Source organism: Podarcis cretensis (assembly GCF_951804945.1).
Source record: "Podarcis cretensis genome assembly, chromosome: 7".
Lineage (NCBI taxonomy): Eukaryota > Metazoa > Chordata > Lepidosauria > Squamata > Lacertidae > Podarcis > Podarcis cretensis.
This window is the reverse complement of record NC_137176.1, coordinates 59811206-59832241: the sequence shown is the minus strand read 5'-3', so window position 1 is coordinate 59832241 and position 21036 is coordinate 59811206. Positions and strand designations below refer to the sequence as shown.

Below are 21036 nucleotides of genomic sequence, written 5' to 3'. Positions count from 1 at the left end.
GTCACAGCATCCCAGTTGGTAGATGGCGCTGAGTTGAATTAAGACAGCAGGCTTCTTCACTGGTCCTCTCAATGTACTGTGTCTCTAGAGCTGGCATGCTTAAGTCATTCCAGTAATGGACTCTTTAACGCCTGGGTTGAAGTGCAATTAGCACAGCCTGCCATACTAAATGTGTATACCTTGGAAACCTGTGGGCAAAATCTGACCATTTGCTGATAAATGATCCTACTAACCAGTGTTCCCTCTCACCTGTGGCCTCATACAGTACAGGATGAGCAGCAAAAACTGAGGGGAATGTGTGTGTGTGAACTCGCCTATCACTTCTGGGCTATTAAAAGCAATGAGGGGGTGAGCCCATGCATTCCCCCCACTATTCCTTTGAGGACAACTACAGCTAAGAGGATTGCACTGGCTTTGAGTGCTGCATTGGAGTAGGGTGGGTGGGTGGTGGAAGAGAGACACAACTTTCAGGAAATGCAGGGCTTAAAAAAAAGAGGCAGTGGAAGAACTTGACCCACTATGCAAGCCCTTTTTCTATTACTATTTCGACATTTGTTTCTCAGTTGCTATCTGAGCCATCTTAAAGAGCCTGTATAATGTAAACTGGTTGAAAGAAACACTTGGAAAACCCCAACAACATCTATGGATTATAGCATAGCATTATAGCACCGTAAGAACCACTCCTACACACAAGTCCAGCATATCAGGGCCCCCAACGGTACTATATCTTTTGCTGAGGAAAACTATGACACGGAAAGGATGGTTAAGTGGTGGGAAATAACCCTTCTGTGTGGCGTACAAACACAGATACACATTTCTGGGGAGGTATTGCAGCCAAATAGTGATGCTTAAACTTGGTTGCAGAGTAGACACTCTTCTCATTTGCTTTTTCTTTGAGACACAGGAAGTTGCTTTATACCAAGTCAGACCTCTGCTTCGTTTAGCTCACTGATTGTAGCTTTCCAGATTTCTAGAAGAGAAGGGCTCCCGGAATCATAGAAGTTGGAAGGGACCCTTCGGATCCTCTAGTCCAACCCCCCTCCAATGCAGGAATATGCAGCTGTCCCTTATGGGGATCATGGCTGCAACCTTGGCATAACCAACACCATACTCTGACCAACGGAGCTATCTAGCTGCCAACTAGATAACTGGAGATGCCAAGGATTGAACCTGGAAACTCCTGCATACAAAGCCAGGTGCTGTGCTATTGCGCACAGGATCCTTTCCTAAATAAAGACCTCCCCATCTTTTCAGCACCACCACACCTTACTACATTTCTTTGTGTCGCCCAATGAAATTGACTGACAGATTTAAATGCAAGGGTTGACATTTCAATTTTTGGCAGATTGGAAATAATTTTATTCTGGGTTTCATTAGCTATATGCTCACTGAAGAGTATATTGAATTTTCTGGGTTATCTGCTGTGCTGCTACATAGACCTGAGTTACATGCTGCCTATCATTCTGAACAGTGGAGCACATCAGGAGAGACCACCACCACCTTTGACTGATTCTCCCAGTTGTTCTGTACCTCAGTAGCAAGTTGGTTTTCCTTCAGCACGTGCTTTTACCTCTCGGTCAACTACATTTTGGGGCTACTGGAAGTTATTTCTAATATCCTTTTGAGGCCTCCTCTTAAGTGGTCACTGGTGTCACTGGGGCAGGCAGCCTGAGCCCCCTTCAGCAAAAATTGCAGGAGGGCCTCCAAATTCAAAAGGGCTAGTTTTCCATATCTTGTAGTAAGTAGAGTAAACACATTGATATCTCACAGGGAATTGCTCCTGTTTTCAAAATTCATTCCAAACTGTTTCCAACTGACTGCTCTGAAAGGAAACTTGTCAGACACTGATCACTCTGCACTTGAGGCTATAATATATCTATAGCCTCATTCTTTGGCAATGCACAGTCATTTTGTTGACCTGCTTTCAGCTTTGTACTTATCCTAGGTTTCAAGCCAAACAGGAAGAACCAAAATGGCAAGTCCAAGCATTACTAGTCTGGCAACTATTCTAAGTACCACCTGCACCAGAAAGCCAAGGCTACATCATCAAACCCCACTGGAAAGGAATGAAGCTCCCTACCTGACAAAAATCAATTTTAAAAATTCTGAGGAAAACTGCTACTTAACCCCAAGAGGTGGGACTAACCACACAAAGCAAAATGTGGGGCAAGGAGCAGGGAAACCACCGCAGAACAAAACCGCAAAGACAAAGGTGGTGTCAGAGAGCAGCTTCAAATGACCCACTGAGCACTTCCAGCACTTTCAGCCTTGCGCTTTCTCCGTCAGTGGGAATGGAAAGTAAGCCACAGGAATGGCATTCACATCTATCACTATCTAGATGGCATTCTGTAGCAGGTGTGTCTGAAAGTAGAAACAACACCAAATAAGCTCACACTAATGTTTTATTGCCAACTGGAAAAAAGACTTGGATGCAGATTATCTAGCATATAGATTCAGTTTTTTACTTGACATTCTTACTTTCTGACACAGTGATTAAAGTGGTTGTCCATCAATAGGAACTACTCAGCATGGTCAGAATTTAAACGTTGCACAACCTTTGGAGCTCAGTGGTCTCCTATACTGAAAGGATGGTTTAGCCTGCAAAATCAACCTTCTTGGTGCTAAACAGGCTGTGCTTGAAAGGGGCACTGCTGTTTCTTGGGATACAGCTTGGGCAGGTTTTTTTCTCTCCATTAGTGAAGGATGTGAATAATGGGAAGGTCCCCTTTATGGTCTCCACCAGGAGCTGATCTTAGTTCTGCATATGCAATGCAATTTTGCCTTCCCACTGTGTCCAATGGGGCTTACTCCATTCTAAACCACTTCCCATGAAACACTGGTAATTGTAGCTCTGAGGTGAATAGGAATCCCCCTTAAAATTCAGCCCTGTTAAACTACAGTTCCCAGGATTCTTTGGGGAAAGTCAGGATAGAAGTGCTGTGTTGCTGCTTTAAATGTATAGTGCCTAAGGAAATCAGAGTAAAGAACGGCACACCTTCCTCCCTAGCTTTGTTGTCGGGGAAAACATTGCCAGTTATCAAGAACTAACGGAGGCCATAGGGACGCGGGTGGAGCTGTGGGTAAAACCTCAGCACCTAGGACTTGCCGATCGCATGGTCGGCGGTTCGAATCCCCGCGGCGGGGTGAGCTCCCGTCGTTCGGTCCCAGCTCCTGCCCACCTAGCAGTTCGAAAGCACCCTTAAGTGCAAGTAGATAAATAGGTACCGCTTTATAGCGGGAAGGTAAACGGCGTTTCCATGTGCTGCTCTGGTGCCAGTTCGCCGGAGCAGCTTCGTCACGCTGGCCACGTGACCCGGAAGTGTCTGCGGACAGCGCTGGCTCCCGACCTCTAGAGTGAAATGAGCGCACAACCCTAGAGTCTGTCAAGACTGGCCCTTTACCTTTAACGGAGGCCATGTTCATCCTAAAGACATGCAGCTGCAAATAGCTCCCTCTAGTGTCAGTGGAATATATTTGCATGCAAGGCAATATTTCAGACAAATTTAAGTCAACCGTCTCCTGACTGTATAAGAAACAACTATCGCTGCTCAGGCACCCCAAGAGCGTTTCAGCAGCACCAGGTATCGCCTTGACCACAGTTCTTGTCCTATTAAACATTTTGCACTTACCCAAAGACCCGAGGGATCCAATACTGATTCTGGCATGATGAGTAAAGCACGTATCTGCCCCAACGCATCCTTGGGCGAACCTGGGTTGCAGCCTGCTGCCAGCTCACGACCAACATCCACTTTGTTCCACCTTGCTTTGGGCAGCAAGTCCCTTTTCCTTTGTTCCCCCTTCTTTCTGTCCCTTTCACTCTCCCTCGATAACTTTGTTGAGATCTGCCAGAGAGATAGCTTTGCAGGGGGCTGCATGAAGAAACCGAACAGGCGTCGTGGCGAAGAAAAAACTAGGAGAGCAGAATTTTCGCAGCTCCGGAAGTTCAGCAGGGAATCTGGGAGCGCAGGCAAGCTGTGCGCCTTGGCTTGCAGCTGCCCTTCGTTGCTCTGAGCCGCTGGAGAACTGGCTGCATCCTGCACGGGGGTCCTGTTTCCAGAGCGAAATCCAAAGCTCTCGTCTCTTTCCTCTGCCGAATTGCCAGTTACTAGCGGGCACACGCAGCCGACGCTTACAACCCCTTCCGTTGATCTCTTTGAAACCAAAGTCAGATTGGCTATAGGACTCTGGTAGCCCTTGCCCATTCCTTGACCGCAGTGCAGACTTTAAAGCACGTCCTGTGGTTTGGATGTCGGGTTGCTGCCCTTCCAGGGTCGTATAAATCGTTGCGGTGAGTTGGAAGCGATGCTCCGCCTCCGCGGATGCTGGCTGGCTGGCTTTCTTCTCTCCGGTTTGTGTTATCCCGGAGACCAAGCCTTCCTTAAAAGATCTTACTTAGAAGATCCCCTGAACGGAGCTGTGCTTTTCGCTTCCTCACGTCGGAGGTGCGAAGTGCAATACTTGGGAGCAGGGCGGCCAGCTGCAGAAGAGGACCAGGCACCCGCACTTTTGAGAATTGCGTAGAATAAGAGGGAGGCTTCCGTGGAGACAGCTTGGTGCGAGAGCTGCTCCTGCAGAAATTAATCTAAGTTGACGATTCTGGAGGAGTCCTGGATGTCCCATGGACATTCATTGGGGCCCTGCCTTTCCTTCAGTTTCTCCACCCCTCCTTTCCGTTTGTAATAATGTTATCACAGGTGAACTTGTCACTAAAATATAGCCTACAGGCAAGAGAATAATTCATTGTTGATAGCAAGCATTGCGCATGTGTGTGTATTTTTTTTTAAATTAAGTTCATTTTGGCTATTAAAATGCATGTAATTGGCTCCCTCCAAATAAGCGTACTTGGAAACCAGCGGTGCATAGTAGTATACCATGGATAGTAATAAATATTTCAGCGGCTTGGTAGTGTACAGAAATTTCTTCTCCACAGAAAGATCTCCAGGATACATTTTTTACAAAAAAAATATTCAAACAACTATATTTCCAAAAGCAGAGCAGCCTGATCAAAAAGTGTGTTTTGACTGCATGATTTGGGAGTACTATGAAAAGAAGTTGAATAGGCGATCTATACAGTTCTTAAAAGGGCGGGTTTCAACAGAAAAACAACATTATAAAAAATCTCAATGCATCTCATGGGGTGCTGCTCTAAAGGGCAGTGGGAAAGTGGGGGTAAGAAATTGACATTGGCTTTCAAAACACCCAAAGTTTATAATAAACATTTCGGGCCTGCCACTAATAGCTCTTTCCCGCTGTTGGTGTGCCCGTGTGAAAGTAACGTAGGCCGGGTTGTAGCTGACATCATACTCAGAGTAAACCTACTGGACTCAATGTATTTTAGTCCACATTTTATTTCTACTCTTAATATGCCCTAAATACAACTCCTTTGTCTTTAAATGCTCTTGTATCAGATCTTTGTTTGATTGATGGCAATGCGGGCTTGGGGGGTGGGGTTCATTTTTTGATGCCAACCTTCCTGCGTCTTTGTCTCATTGTGAAAAAGTGGCTGGCCCCCCTAGTCCAAAGTTTCTGAGCCGCATTTTTAGACTTTCACACGCCATTGCTCACAGCTGCCGCCCTAACACATTTGTATGTGTAGAAGAGTTTGTGTTCTTAACGGGCAACGCTCCCTAACTTGATTTCTCCTAATTTTTCCATGACTGTGAACACACCCAAAGCTGATGGGCATTGCCATTAAAATGATGCGCGTGCGCCACATCTTGTGATCAGTTATGTGTGGTGGGGCTTACCTGCACCCCGCCCCAATGTTTTATTCAAGTTGACACCCCTGGTGGGTGAAAATTACAATGCAAAAGAAAACCTTTTCGCTTTATCTCCCTTGTCCCTTATTTTCCTTCAAGTTATAACCGACGTCAGTTACATTATCTAAGGTTCCCTTACCTTTGCCAGTTTCACCAGAGGGCTGCAAAATTTGGAGGCCGACGGTCTTTTTTATTAAATTGATAGGGCTTCCTGTCATTTTCGGTTGAAACCAGAGATGAGCCAAGATGAAATGGACAAAGACTTCCTGGACCCTTTAAGGAACAATAGGGAAAACGTAGGCTGTAAATGGTCGCAAAGCACATTAAAAGTCGGGGAATTCTCTTGACAGTTCGTAAAACGCTTAAAAATGCGCGCGTGTTCTTTCTCTTTAAGAAAAAAAAGCCCCCGATATGTTATTCTGGGCAAACTGGTCTATGATTCCAGCCTACCCTCCAGTTAAATAATTCTGAAAGGGAGGGATGTAAATTGGGGGGAATGTTCCTATTATCTCGACCTGATTCACACGTGAGTGCTTGTGCTACCGGGAAGAAGGCTAAGGAAAATGGGGAGGAACACAATTAACAGTTGTGTTAATTTCAGCAGGTGTAGTAGGTCACATGGCAAACTATCCCTAATAAAAGCCCGTCTTCTACGACTCCGCCTCCTTTCTTCCATCTGGCTACACTAACAGCTGCTGGTAGGTATCTGTGCGTTTTCTCAAACTCAAATGTTCGTAGGGAGAAAAGGGAGAAAACAAGAAGCGCTTCCACGGCCACCTTCCTGTGGAGAATCTCCCGGCAGCTCCTCCTATTCAATAAAACCCCTTTTGCAACATTAAAAGTAGATCAGACACGTTGGAGGCGGGTGCGGGGAATTAAGGGGTCAGAACGCGGTTGGGACTTACAGTCAAGTAGTTATCTCTTCCTCTGTTCCAAATATGTATTATTATTTTTATTTATTTTGGACGCCGTCTTTATTCCCAGGCAATGCCTTTGTCCTTCGCCTCCCCTTTGGGAGGTTCTACTCTAAGGAAACAATGTTTGCCCAGAAAACGCCTCTTGCGGCACAATCTTATACAAAACTGCTCAATAAGAAGCCCCACCGTGTTTAATTGGTTTATTCCCAGGAATATGTTCACAGAGCAGCCGCCGGGAAGTGTGATGGGCGAAACTGGATGCGATCATGTCGCACGGTTTCTTGCATTTCCCAATAAGATTACCGTATTAGTTTATTTTAGGGGGGGCACTTTGAAGGTTATCAGATTTATTCCGGCATAACATATCGTGGACCATTCAGATGCATGAAATGTTTTCCTGTGTTGAAAGTATAATATGCTTCCATATGCCTTTGCGGGGAGGGGGTGTAAACCGTGAAGTCAGAAGGATACTATGCGGAAAGTACGAACGAGCAAGTGACAGTCGCGCACAAGTAACATATCTCCTGACATGTCACATAAATGGAATCCGGCACACTGTACTGTCTTTTACAGCTAGTTGATCGTTCTTTACCATCGCTGACGCGATTCCCGCTTCTCCCATAAGCCTCCAGATAAGGCTTATTAATCTGTGATTCCAAATTTCAGGATCGCCCACTGATGCCAAAGTTTTGTGCTGCGAACCCCTCGTTTTGTGCGACTCCCCAAACTGAGTAATTGACAAAATAAATCGGAGTCACAAGTTAATGTCAAAAACCCAACCTTGTCCCATTGACTCCAAACCAGTGCCAAGGTTTGGTGCCATTTTGTGCCGCACCCCCCCCCCCCCCGCTTTCCCATTCCCCCCCCCCCCAGCTATTGACTCTCAAAGATGAGTGGTCCTTGGCTGAGAGAATGGGTTGGGTAGAATTGGATGCTAAGGAGCTCCTCATCTTTGAGCGATCTCGGATGAACGCTCCTTTTCCTTTGGTTCATTTTAACCTTCCCTGGTGAAGGTAGGACTACGGATGTTTTCACAGTACAAGTTGACAAGGCCTCCTTTTTATTTCTCTTTTTGAGCACTTCATGTAGTAAACGCTGTTGATGTAGGGAGAGCGGAAGAGAGTTGGAAACAAAACTGAGCGCCAGTGCCGGTTGCATCTTGGGCAGTCATTGCTGAGATGTGATGTGGAGCGAAGGCTCTCCACCTTCCTCCTCCTCCTCCTCCTCCTCCTCCTCCCCTCTAAGCAAGCCGGTCTTTGACCAATAGCTGGTGCCGTCTAAGGAGGCGGGCGAAGGTGGTGGTGGGAGAGAGACTTGCAGATCTCTCCGCCCGCCTCCTCCCGGCGAGCATCCTTGGAGCACCATCTGCCCGCAAGGCACACGTGGCTCCTCCTTAAGCGGCCGCTTCTGGTAGGCGCAGCGTCGAGGGGCGGCCAGAAGAACCGTCGCGGAGCAAGTTGAGCAACTCCGGAGTGAGTAGCAGCTGCGCGCAGCAAACTTTCCTTCCTTGCCTGGCTGCCTTCCATCCTGGGAGCCTCCGACGTTGCCGGGGAGCGGGAGGCGTCCAAACGCCATAGCTGTCAACGTTTCCCCCTTTTTGTAAGGGAAATTCCCTTATTCCGAATAGGATTCCTCGCAAGAAAAGGGGAAAGGTGACAGCTATGCCAAACACCTGCTAGTGTAGATGCCTCCCCAAGAAAATCGGAGTGACTCCAGTTCTAGAGCGAGCGCCAGATCACTTTTGCCAGCAGAATTACTAGGAGAGAAGTAGGTGTTTGGGAAGAGTATTGCGACTTTAGATGCGGGGTGAGGACCGCTCCTTAGTCCAAGGCGTCTCGCCTGCCTCCCCCTCGAGCCCGCCGGCCAGCCGGGGCAGATCTGCCCTGCGAGGGCCCGCCTCTGCCCTCGGGAGGTGCCCGTTGCTTAAGCGGAGGGCAACTCTCCGAAGTAGGAAGCGCTCGGCCTCCTCTGTCCCTTGCCAGCGACGGAGAGCCAGATCGGACGGGTAGGACTGGTGCTGGTGCCCTCGCTCCGGAAGAGGAGGTGGCTGGGCTGGCGACACTGGTCCTGGGTCTCTAGGGCAAGAAAGCAGGGAGGTTCTGGGACGACAGCAAGCCCTGCTACTGCAGTGGGCCAGATCCCAGACGTGGACCACGAGTCCCTTTAAAGATCTGACTGGTGGTTAAGTAGGGAGCATCGAGGAGTCTTTAACCCACCGCTTGTCCCTGGAGTAATTTTTATTTCATAGGCAGAGATAACTTTCCCCGCATGGATTCTGAATAGCATCCCTCGCTTTTTAGTGTCTCTGTTTGGCTTATTCATTCCCAGAAGGGCGCCCCTGCCGTGGAGCTCAATGGGACTTATCTCCCAGAGAAGAAAGGGTGGTCAGGATCTGTGCGCAATCCGAGGTCATTCAGGAGGTTGGGCGGCTGCATCTCTTTTGGGTCCGCGGCAGAAGGGGGCATTGCAGCTGGTCCTGGCCAGCCATGGAAGGTGCAGGAGGAGCCCCCCGAGTGGGGAGCATCGCTGTCAACTTTTCCCTTTTCTTGCGAGGAATCCTATTCGGAATAAGGGAATTTCCCTTAAAAGGGAAACGTTGACAGCTATGGTGGGGAGCGCCGCCTCTGCGAGAGCTGCTTGCGGAGGTGCTCCTCGAGGTTTGGCGGAAAGGGAGCGCCGTCAGGGCCAGGAGACCTGCGCGAGCAAGACCACGAAGAGCTCTCCCAAAGTCACAGATCCCTTCCAGTGCAGCCCCTAGGAGAGTTTGCTAGCGAGTAGCTCCATCCGAGTTCAAAGGAGCTTATTCTTCCAAGATGCGTTTACAGCCTCATCTTAGGCAGCTCTATTCAGAAATAAGCCTAGCATGATATGGGAAACTAAAAAATGAACACTGACAGGCATTTCCTCCCCTTACTTATTCTACCTCATGAAAAGCAGCATGGGGAGATTTTTTTATTGCTTGGAGTTAAATACATCCCCTCCCCCCAGTGATTTATTCTGAATGTTTCTGGCTCCCAAGCACTGTAAATGGTGAAGGGCTGGAATTTAGGAAGGTGGTTTAAAACCACCCTGTAGATGGCAATCATTAAGAGGACGGTGTGGCGGGTCTGTTTTTGTGGAAATGGCGCGATGATGAAAGGTGTCCCGGGATGGATTTCAAGCCCGTTTTTCTCACGAAGGTTAATATTGCTCTCTAGTCCCCTCGGAAGAAAGTCTCCCTAATCCATGGGGATGGGACTCCCCCCCCCAAGCACCCCACATTCTCATGTAGAATCGGTAGGTTCACGAATCCACTTGGACACCTGAGGAAAGATTCAGGCTGCGAGCAAGGAGAGTAACAGACCAGAAGAAGCCCGCCAAAAAAGGAAGCTCGAGGGGAGATGGCGGGAAGAAGGTCGCGACCCCGATACACGCTGACCTGGGAGTAAGGGCCATTGAACTCGGCGAGGCTTACTTCTAAGTAGACTTTTTGAGAAGCCATGCTTAGGATTAAGATATGGTCGTTTATCTGTGTTCTGTCGATAATTGGCGCTCCCAATTCTTTTGAACCTATATGTGGAAGCTCGACCTGGACTTGTCACAGCTGGGGCTCCTGTTGCTTCGTGTCCATTTGCCTCGTATTAGCCCCTCGTGTTCTCTTTGGGTGTTCCCGCCACACCCCACAGATGAAGACCCTCCGGGAGAGTCCTCGGTGGGTGGGGACTTATGAAAGGGTCTCGGGACAATAGGGCGGAGAGCGTTTCCCTTACGGGGAAGTGATCCGGGGGCCTTATATAAGCCTCCGGGGACGGAAACTGACAGTAGCTGAGGTAGCCTCAGCTCTTTGGCCACAATGCACCCCATGACGAGTCTCCATGAGCACCTTTTCCTCCAGCAGGTAGCCCCCTCCCCCTCCCCGAAGCGCGCGCTGCCTCTCACACCCGCCCTGCCTCATTATTTCTCCCCACAGGTTCCCGCGCTTTCCGCCGCGCCGCGCTCCTCCATGGCCTCCTCCTCTTCCTCCTTCTCCGCCGAGCCTAGCCGAGGCGAAGGCAGCAGCGAGTCTTTGCTGATGCTCCTGAGGGGCTGCCAGCCCGGGCCCGGCGTCGCCTCCCCCTTCGGCCCGGTCCTGCCAGCGCCGCGCTTCCTCGAGGCGCAGCCTTCCGCCTGCCCCTTCCAGGCGCCCCTGGGAGCTGGACTGAGCCCCGGTTCGCCTCGCCTGGCGCCCTTCCCCTTCTCGCGCCTGCCCGCCGCCGCCTTCCTGCCTCCTCAGCTGCTGCCGCCGCCGCCGCCGCCCGGTCCTCCTCTGCCCAGGCCCCAGCCGCTGCCGGTGGTCTTCCCGTCGCCCTTGGCTCGGAAGGGCGAGTCGCCTCGCCGGCGCGTCTCCGAGGGAGCGTCGCCCAAGAAGAAGAGCCCCGACGGAGCTCCGGACGCCGAGCAGCGCGCGCCCACCTACCGCTTCACCGCCCAGGAGCTGCACGCCGTCCTCTACGGAGCCGGGCCAGGAGGGAGGCAGCAGGGCGCCATGGCGGGAGCCGGGCACCCTCCTCGCAGCCCGGGTAAGGAAGGCTCCCGCGCGGGGTTTCCCCACAGCCTGGAGGGCAGGAAGAAGGCGGGCTTGGGGTGAGAGGGTGGCTGCTTCATAGGAAGAAACTTTTCAACAAGGAACGACCAAGTTTGCACAAGAGCTTTTTTTTTGCGGGGACGTCTCAGTGCCCCAACGCGACGCTCCTTGGATAGGAACGTTTCCTCAAATAAAAGGAAAGCGTGGCGTCAAATGAAAATGGCACTTTTCCCCACCCCATTATATCTGCTCCCAGATTTAACATCGTTAGGAAACTTTTGCCCCCTGGGTTAAATAACAGGGGCAAAAAGAACCCTTCTAATACTTTGAATTCTCGGTTTTTGGTGTTGTACACAGAAAGAAAAGTGGCTCGGATTTGCGGGCTGTTTTTATTGGGCAGATGGCAATATCCTAGAAGGACTCTGGTGCAACGGTGGTCAACTTCTGTCCAAATTTTGCAAAGAAAAGTACACTCCCCTTTTTATATTAAAAAAAACCCCCAATGACTGGAATAGGATGAGGGTGGGAGGAAAGAGTGAAGTAGAAGTTTCAACCATTAATTGCAGGCAAATTTAAACTGGGTTTTAAAAAATCGGAGCAGTTCTGTGGAAAAACTAGATAATGGCACAGCTGGAGTCAATTTTATCTATTTTATTTTAACCCAACAGTTTATTTTGGCCATGTGTTTACTGTATATTGCTTAGACTGATGAAAACTTGTATCTATCAGTGATTTTTTTAAAAAAGCATTGGGTGAGGAACTGGTGTAATTATTTTATTCCATGTATTGGTTAAATACGTTTTCAAAGCAAAAATGTTTCTGTGGAAGGAGAAACTCTGAATGCTTCTGGAGAGTCTCTCTTGACTCCCTTTTTTGTTACCTTTAATCCACCCCCAAATAAGAGAATCTAAATTTTTCTCAGAAGGGCTCCTCTTGCGAAAGAAGACCCTGATCATGCTGATCATGCTCCAACGCCTTTGCCAGATAAGAGTCAGGAAATCCTGCACTTTAACAGCAGGGCTATGGAATAAATTACCCGCTCACCCCCACTGTAACCATCCATCCCATATGCTTCAGAGAAGTGGTTAAACTGTCCCACAGTTTAACTGTGGGGACCTTTAGATGTGTCTGTGCCCGCGCACAGTTCTTTCCTAACCTTATATTGTTGGCAATGAAGGGTGGGGTAGTTTATTTCGGATGTATTACTCCAGTGTAACAGGGTTTAAGATTTGTAAAGGCACGAATCCTGTGCGTTTCTATTCAAATTCCAATGAGGCAAATATTGATTCCAGCCTATTTTATTGCAGGGTCCGTAGACTCGGTGTAACTGCAACCCTCGCTCTACTTTCATGGGAATCACCTATTTAATTCGGTGGGATTTACTTCTGAGTAGGCATGGTTGGGATTGCGCTGTTACTCCCAGTTGTCTGATTGCAGTACTAGTTCCCCTTTGCTTTCCCGTTAGGCGCAGTTGATGCTCAGCCGCCGCTCCTAGACAGGTCTTCTCTGCAACTCCCAGAAGGTAGCTGCGTTTGCTTGGTTCGGCTTTTGTCAGGGGGGTGGTTGGGGAAGAGGGATCAAGGCTGATCCTTTTGAGTTCTCCTCGTTTTCTTCAACCCAAAGACTAAGCCTTCTCCCTTCTTCCTCTCCCTCCCCCGCCCCCCCCCCCGTTTCCTCTCTGTAGGGCTGACGGTGTTGCAGACCGTCTTCGAGGACTGTCCTCAGCTGGGAGTCTTCTGCACCGAGACCATCCCCGTCGGCGTCCGCTTCGGCCCTTTCCAGGGCAAAGTTGTCAACATCAGCGAGATCAAGACTTACGATGATAATTCCCTGATGTGGGAGGTACAATTCGCTAATGTACTGTCGCTTTCTTTTCTCCGAGGGGAGGTGGGGGGGCTGGATGTCTCAAGCCACGCCTCTGCATAGCTGATCACCGCGCTTACAGTACTTGTGAAACCAGTTTCTCTGGTTCCAAGGGGTCTTACTCCGGTTCCAGCTTTCTAAGGGAGATAGCGCATTTCCCTCCTCAGCTGGGTGTTTTAGGAAGAAAGCAGTGTGGAGTAATGGTAGAGTGTTGGACTAGGAAGCCCAGGGTTCAAATTTCCGCTGAGCCATGAAACTCGTAGGGTCAATCAGTCTCTCAGCCTAGCCTACTCACAGGGTTGTTCTGAGGATAAAATGGGGAGGAAGAGGACCGTCAATGACGCCTTGAGCTTCCTTATAGGGAAGGCGGAATATAAAAGCAAAAAATAAACAAAGGGCGTATGATGCTGGACTCGCATCAACCTCAGGCAGCACGGCCAGTGGTTATGTAAGATGAGAGTTTTAGTCCCATCTGGAAGTCCAGAAGTTCCTCCACCTCTGTCTAGAGGAATAGGTGGCTTGGCTATGAAAAGATCCTACGCAGATTGATTTAGAAGCAATCCCCATTGCTAACTCCTAACTGAGCGTGTCCATGAGGATTGCAGTTTAGCTGAACGCCAAACCCCTTCCTTTCAACGTGAGTGGGGCGAGGGAGCAGGAAGGGGCGTTTAGATTCCCACCCCGCTCCCTGCCAGGCGCGGCGTTGTCTTCCTGGGTTGCTGCTGTCGCTATAAGCGGGGTGAGCAACCGTGTGTAAAGTTTGTGTGTCCATCCCCACAGATCTTTGAGAACGGCCGCTTGAGCCACTTCATCGACGGCAGGGGCTCCTGCGGCAACTGGATGTCCTTGGTGAACTGCGCCCGCTTCCCCGAGGAGCAGAACTTGACGGCCCTGCAGTGTCAGGGGCAGATATTCTACGAGAGCTGCAAAGAGGTCACGCCCGGCCAGGAGCTGTTGGTCTGGTACGGGGATTGCTACTTGCAGTTCTTGGGCATCCCTATCAGCCTGAAGGGAGCGGCGGAAGGGAAGCCTGTCCAGGCGCACAGTGAAGGTCAGTTGGCAACCTTCCAGGGCTCCGTAAGAGTCGTGCTCAGAGCTGTTGCAGCCGGGAATCTGAACGGTCTGCTCTGTTTGCACATTGGCTCTCTCCCCCCACCCCCCAAATACCGCTTGCAAGTTCAAAAGAAGTAAAATGCTTCACTTTATAGTCTGGTTGTCCACTTATAAAACTCCCAGTTCATTGCATTTATTCCTCCTCCTCCCTCTTTCACTTTTTTGTGCGGGCGCCTTTAAACTTCTGAAACTAGGTGGCTATAAAACAACCAACCACCCCTGACGGTGGCTTTTTCCTTCCCTTTCTCACCCTCAGAGTCTCTGGAGGGCTATAAGTGCGAGCGCTGCGGCAAGGTGTTCGCCTACAAATACTACCGCGACAAGCACCTGAAGTACACCCGGTGCGTGGACCAAGGGGACAGGAAATTCCCGTGCCAGCTTTGCAAGCGATCTTTTGAGAAAAGGGACCGGCTGAGGATCCACGTCCTGCACGTGCACGAGAAGCACAGGCCTCACAAAGTAAGGGATCGCCAACTGGCGCCGCCGCCTTTCTCTTAGAATCTGGAGGGGGAAAGCCCGCCCTGCCTTGAAGCAGCTGCAGCAGCAGGAAATAAGAGTTTCAAAGAGTGCAGAGTGCCACCCGTCCCCCAAACACGCTTCTCAGGAATGGAAGCAAGCCTCGGGGAATGTGGGGGAATGTGTGCGATGGGGGGAGCATTGCTGGGCAGGGACATCTCAGGCGGTAGATTCAAGATTGCCAAAGGGAATCGTCCTCAATAAGACGATTCAATTAGCCGTGAATCGTGGGCAAGTTGAACGGTCCGTGTATCTTTCTGTGTGTGTGAGTTCTGTGACTTGCTTTTGCGTGATTGTGGTTTCATCCAACGGGCACTTTACTCTCCTGTTTTTAATTTTTAAAAGGTCTTTTGGTCGTTTTCATAAAGGGCTCCGTGCGTGTAGCCTTACTTGGGAGTAAGTCCCATGGATAGCAATGGGATTTGACTTCCGAGTAAACATTGGTTTGTATGACACCGGGCTTAAATGCGGTGTGTCACAAAGGATGCCCTTGAAAGCCTCTGCAGCTGTTACGTGTTGTATTTGTGTGTGTGAATGCGGAGGAGTCTACTGGACTGTGATAGGTTGCTCTCCGTTGGCACTTGCTGATTTCGTTTAAGCTCCGCATAAGTAGGCTGAGGCAGAGACTCAGTGCAGTAGTTATCTATTAAGAGTAAGTTTTCTTTGCGGTCTAGTTAGAACAGTGGTTCTCAAAGCGTGTGGCAGGAGAGGGTGGCGGGAGGATTCAAATACAATCAATATTATATGTTATTATGTGGCTGCATTTTTCCCCCTGGGTGTCCCATCATCATATTATAAAGCAGCTGTGTTCTGAGTTACAAGTCACGCACTGCTAGGAGTTCCTTCTTTTTCTTTTCCAATATATTTCTTACCGATAAAAAAAAATATCGGTGTGGCGCCTGCAAATTTTAGTTCTGAAAGCGTGGCCCAGAGAAAACAGTCTGAGAACCACTGAGTTAGGGAGTGAAGGAAAACCATGGTGACACTTCCGGAAAGGGGTCGTGATTGTGCCCCCTCCTCCCTCTCTTGGGAAAAAAACAAAGCAGAGAGTTCAAGCTACTCGCCTGCTTCACTGCAGTGAGTGATCGCAGCTCCAGGTAACCACAATTGCAAAACGCACCGCCTCTGCTGATTCTCTGCCCTGAAATCTTTTTTCCTCTTGTTTTGTTGCTGTCCCCCCCCTTTTTTTCTTTTTTTAAAACCATGATTACTTGCGGTTTATTGGAGCAAATGTTCGGCCTCAACTCTGCAGCGTGCTTGTCTGAAAGCAGACCCAGTTCATTCAAAGCCCATGAGGTTTGCTTGTGACGGTAGTGATCTTCACACAAAACCCCTAGCAATGAAATCGGGTGGATCGAGTTCCTTAAGGTAATGGTTCTGGATAGTTCACCTATTGTGAAATTTAGAAATGTGGTGTTGCATTTAGTTGCAATTGCACTACACTTTTGGAAACAATTACAAAATGAAAAGGGTATGGGACTTTTAAATATAGATAAGTGTGCTTTCTGTCTCTCCTCTCCCCTCCTATACCCAAGGATTCCACTGCACTGAAATCTCCTGCAGCCTCTCCTCCAGTATCTTCAGTTGGCTGGAATAATTAAAGATGAACTAGGCAAAGGGGAATTCCCATAAGTGCCATATATTAAAGAGCAGCTCCTTATTTGAATTGTATTAGAGCTCCTGGCAGGGGAGGGGAAAGAACTCTCATTTCATAGTGAGAAACTGATCTCACCCACTTTTACTTAGAAGTAACTGACAGTGTATCTGAAGAAGTGTGCATGCACACGAAAGCTCATACCAAGAACTAACTTAGTTGGTCTTTAAGGTGCTACTGGAAGGAAATTTTTTTATTTTGTTTTGAGCACAGCCTTTGTGTATGTATGGAACTATAGCCTGAGGCTGCAATCCTATACTTACCTAGGAGTATGTCTGATTAAATTAACTAGGGCTTACTTCTAAGTAGATAGTCTTAGGAATGTGCTCTGAAAAGGTGTCACTTGACTTGATTGCTATTCCAGACAACAGCTGAGTACTATCTTCCATTTAATAATATACATTCACATCATTATTATCCACTTTACCACCCTTGCTCTTTAGAGTCTATCAACTTCCTTCCCTCCCACCTCATGGCTTTCAAAATTAACCTTTATATCATTACATTTTGTATGTTTTCCAGTTTTAATCACACTCAGTACAAAATAGCTCAAAATGTAAATGAATAAACTTCTCATTACAAGTCTTCAGATAACCCTGCTAGCGATGTTAATTGCTTACAATAATCTTTCAGATATTGAATAAATTCACTCCAGTCCTTTCGGAATACTTGATGGTGCTTGTTTCGGATTTTTCCTGTCAGCTTCGCCAATTCTGCAAAGTCCATCATCTTCATCTGCCACTCTTCTTTCATTGGTACTTCTTGTTGTTTCCATTTTTGAGCTAAAAGAATTTTTGCCACAGTTGTTGCATACATAAACAGTTTTTTTTTTTAAATCTTCCCTTCGTATCTCTTCACCCACTATACCCAATAAAAAGGCTTCTGGTTTTTTAGCAAAAGTATTTTTGAATACTTTCTTTAACTTCAATCTAACAGACTTAGGACAGCTTTATAACATTTTAGTTTTTTTTCTTGATTTGTGCCTCTCTGCCATAAAACCTGCAGAGAACACCCCAGATGTAGAACTTCTCTTGGGTGCTTTGTTCTCCACAAAGGGTGACAGGAATGGGGAGGAGGGAGGAGCTAGCACAATAACTTAGCATCCAACCATGACTTCTGAACTGAGGGCTGTTCACTAACAACCTCATGAACTAGCATTACACCTTCTTCAAGCCCAGCTGGCCATATAAACACAACTTCAACTCAGTTGTCTCATTCCCTTTCCTTGAAATCTGATTAAGCGGGAGGAAAAAGTGAGACATCTTCCTTCAATTTCATCCCTTGTTACAGGGACAGAAAGAGGCTCAGCTTGGTAGCAATTAAGTGGTAGCAATTAAGAAGTCCCAGACAATAAACAATGTTAAAATAGTTTTGTGAAATATTTGCAAACTACAAGTGCACCTCCCCTTACATGCATCCCACTCGGAGACCTCATAATAGGTAGGTAGGTAGATAGATAGATAGATAGATAGATAGATAGATAGATAGATATCTTCTCCTTGTTTGGGGCTGCTGCCCAGAAGTTGCTGCCTCAGCAAGGAAAGGTGGCCTTTGATTGACTAGCGGCTTCTCCTCACCTCCATTGCATGTCCATGAACCCATCCTGGTACCAGTTACATTGGGCGCCCTTCTCTGCCCCTGCCCTCTGTGGCCAGCCAGCCACTGCTGCTGCACACACTGGCCCCCCTCAGATAGGCAGGCTCAGTTCAGGCTAGGCAGCTGCCCCAAATAATGAGTCTCTCCCTCCCTCCCCTTCCTCCCTTCATGCCCTCCTTGTTAAAGTTAGCTGCTCCTCACTTTACACAATTTAACTTATGTGTGCGTGGGCCCAGAACACCTGTATATATGTGTGTGTGTGTGTGTGTGTGTGTGTAATCAGCCTCTGTTTTAACATAGCAATGCTTTGAAAATGCGCGAAACTATATAGTAGGCACCGATACTCCAGTATTGGACAAGACTGCAGGCTTATGCCAGAGTTTTTTTGTGGGGGACGGGGGGGGGGAAGGGGAGAGAATCACACACTCAGGCCTTGTTATCACTGTGCACCCAAGTGCCCACAAATAGATCAGAGCATCTTTATAGGGGAATCTGCAAATCAGTGTGCAGGCTTCAAGCCTACACAGCAAAGGCACGTAGTACAGGCAGGGGCTGTGGCTAGAATAATCTTCTTGGGATGATTCATACATATAAGTTGAAACCTTGTATATTTCTACATTCTACATACATTATTTTTTATATATAAAAAAGCACATTATCAATTATGTTTGCCTCGTCTGTCTTGTCTGTATTCCTATCTAAATCTCTTGTCTTGTTATCTAAATGTGCATACATGTTGCATGCCAGCAAAAATGTCTGTAACTCTTGCTGCAGCCACAAAACTGTCCTATGTGTTCTCTCTTTTCAGTGTTCTATATGTGCCAAAAGTTTCTCTCAGTCTTCCAGTCTAAACAAGCACATGAGAGTACACTCTGGAGAAAGGCCCTATAAATGTGTGTATTGCAACAAGGTGAGGACAACCATGCCCTTTGCAGTTCCCTTGAGGTTGTAGTTGCTTGTAGGATGTTATGTTCTCTTGCATGCTCAGTTTAATCTGTTTTGATTCTGAATTTAACGTTGAGCCCCAACTACGTTAGATGTAATGCAGAAGACACACGGCAGGTCTCCCAACATATGCATTTGTTATTACTGCATCTGGGAAGGCATGGAAATACAATGTTTTCTATTTGCAATTAACTGGAGTCTCAGCCTCCTTAGGTAAATATAAGGCTATCTGAGCCAAGCTTTTATTCCTGGAGTCCCACACCTGAACAGACTGTTATAAAACAGTGGTGTGGTTGATGGAATTTTAGGCTCTGGATTTAACCTTCTTACAGCCCTCTTCCACTTAGATGATAAATAATTAAAGTGGTAAGGCAGCCCTGCTGGTCCCGTCCCCCCCCAGGGGTGGTGGTTTTGCTGAGTGGGACATTGGATTTCTTCCTCAAAGTCCTCCCTTAACAGCAACAAAATATCACCTTTTGATAGTTGCCGTGACTGACTTGTAAGTTGATTTGTCACATGTGTTGCCTGCCTGCCCTTTAGGGGAGCTTGTGGAAATGTATATGGAGCGAGTCCCCTTTTTATTTCTACTACAATCTTGGGAACTAGGCTTGTCTGAGAGATAATGATGACTTGCTCAAGACTATTTACAGAATGCCATAGCTTGGCTGTGATTTGCACATAGTTTCCCACATCCCTCCTTCACTGGCTGTGAACATGTGAGGCTGGGATTTTATCTGCCATATATAAGACCCAGCAAAAGCCCAATTGGTTCTCCTGCTGTAGAAACAAGCATCGTAACTTAATTACAATTTTGTGAGCATGTGATTCCTTTCATCTTGTTTGTCACTTGTAGCTTTTTATGTGAATGCTGTGTATGTGTGTTTGTGTGTAAAAGCTTTTTATGCCACCTGAAATCTAAAATAATCTTGCTTAATTATTAATGTGTCTAGCCCTGTCTTCTTCAGTTTGGGTGTCTATCTGACCTAGGTTTTTTAATTTTATCTCTAGGAACTTGCATCTAACTGTTTCCTTATCCCTTTCTCCTTCCGCTCCACCAACAATTCATTTTGTTCACCATCTCCATAGGCATTCACCGCCTCCAGCATCCTGCGCACCCACATCCGCCAGCATTCAGGAGAGAAGCCTTTTAAATGCAGACATTGTGGCAGAGCATTTGCTTCCCATGCTGCCCATGACAGCCATGTGCGACGCACACATGGTGCTAAAGACAACTGCCGCACCTGTGCTTTGTGTGGCAAGACCTTTTCAGAGGTAGAAGAATTCCGCTTCCATATGAAGTTTCACACAGGCCATTAGCCAGAAAGCTAACCAATAGGATGCAAACCATTTGGACATCTGTGTGGCATTTTCTGTAATGTGTTGGTTTTAATGTAGCACTACCTACCCAATAGAGATAATGAGAGATACAGCTACATACAACTGCTCAGGATGTGATCTTCACCCATTAGTACAGGCGTGAGGAACCTATCCTCATGCTCTGAGGGCCAAAGTGGTGCCACACTATTTTCTACCCTGCTCAAAACACACACACCAATCACTCCCCCATTCTCAGCCCCCACCCTTTCAGCTGATTTGTGCAAAACAGCTGAGCAGTGCTAAGTCATTCATTCCCTTAGGGCAAAATTTCTGCTCGTGCAACAGAACTCTCCCCTCTTGCCTTTGCATGCCCCCCAATCTTTTATGGAGGTTCTCCTAATTCTTGAACAAATTGGGGAGGAGGAGAAGTGGAAAGTTCCATTGTGCAAGCATAAATCGTTGAGTAAATGGAATGAGGCCTTTAGACAACACTCTTAACATTGGAGTGGGGATGAAAACCAGCCATTCCTTGACTGATCCCACTGTAATCAGCTCAGGGAGCAGCAGTTTTCAACCCCATCACAGTGTGTTAGGAAGGGAGGTTTTTCAACACACTTGCACACCTTTCCCAACACATTGCAATGGGAGATGGTCCATCAGTTGATTGGATCCTATAAGAAGTGGTGGTGTGAACATGACCTTCCATTCCCTTTGGCTAAGGGGTGGGGAGAACTTTGTTTTTACCTGCATTGTGAAAGGTGGAAATGAAAACCAGTTTCTCCTGATCACCTGAGGAGAGGGCCTGGTTTCAGG

At 47.8% G+C, this 21036-nt stretch overlaps 1 protein-coding gene across 1 annotated transcript; it reads left to right on the top strand.

Annotated features, from left to right (window-relative positions):
• Positions 1–10658: 10658 nt before the first annotated feature.
• On the top strand, positions 10659–20407 carry PRDM14 (PR/SET domain 14; the record flags this gene model as incomplete). The annotated part of the gene is made up of 7 exons (XM_079982820.1): positions 10659–11214; positions 12685–12741; positions 12904–13061; positions 13863–14133; positions 14452–14654; positions 18770–18871; positions 19993–20407. The coding sequence occupies 7 exons, from the start codon at positions 10659–10661 to the stop codon at positions 20221–20223; spliced, it is 1578 nt and encodes a 525-aa protein (XP_079838946.1). The 3' UTR covers positions 20224–20407.
• Between the last annotated feature and the right edge of the window lie 629 nt (positions 20408–21036).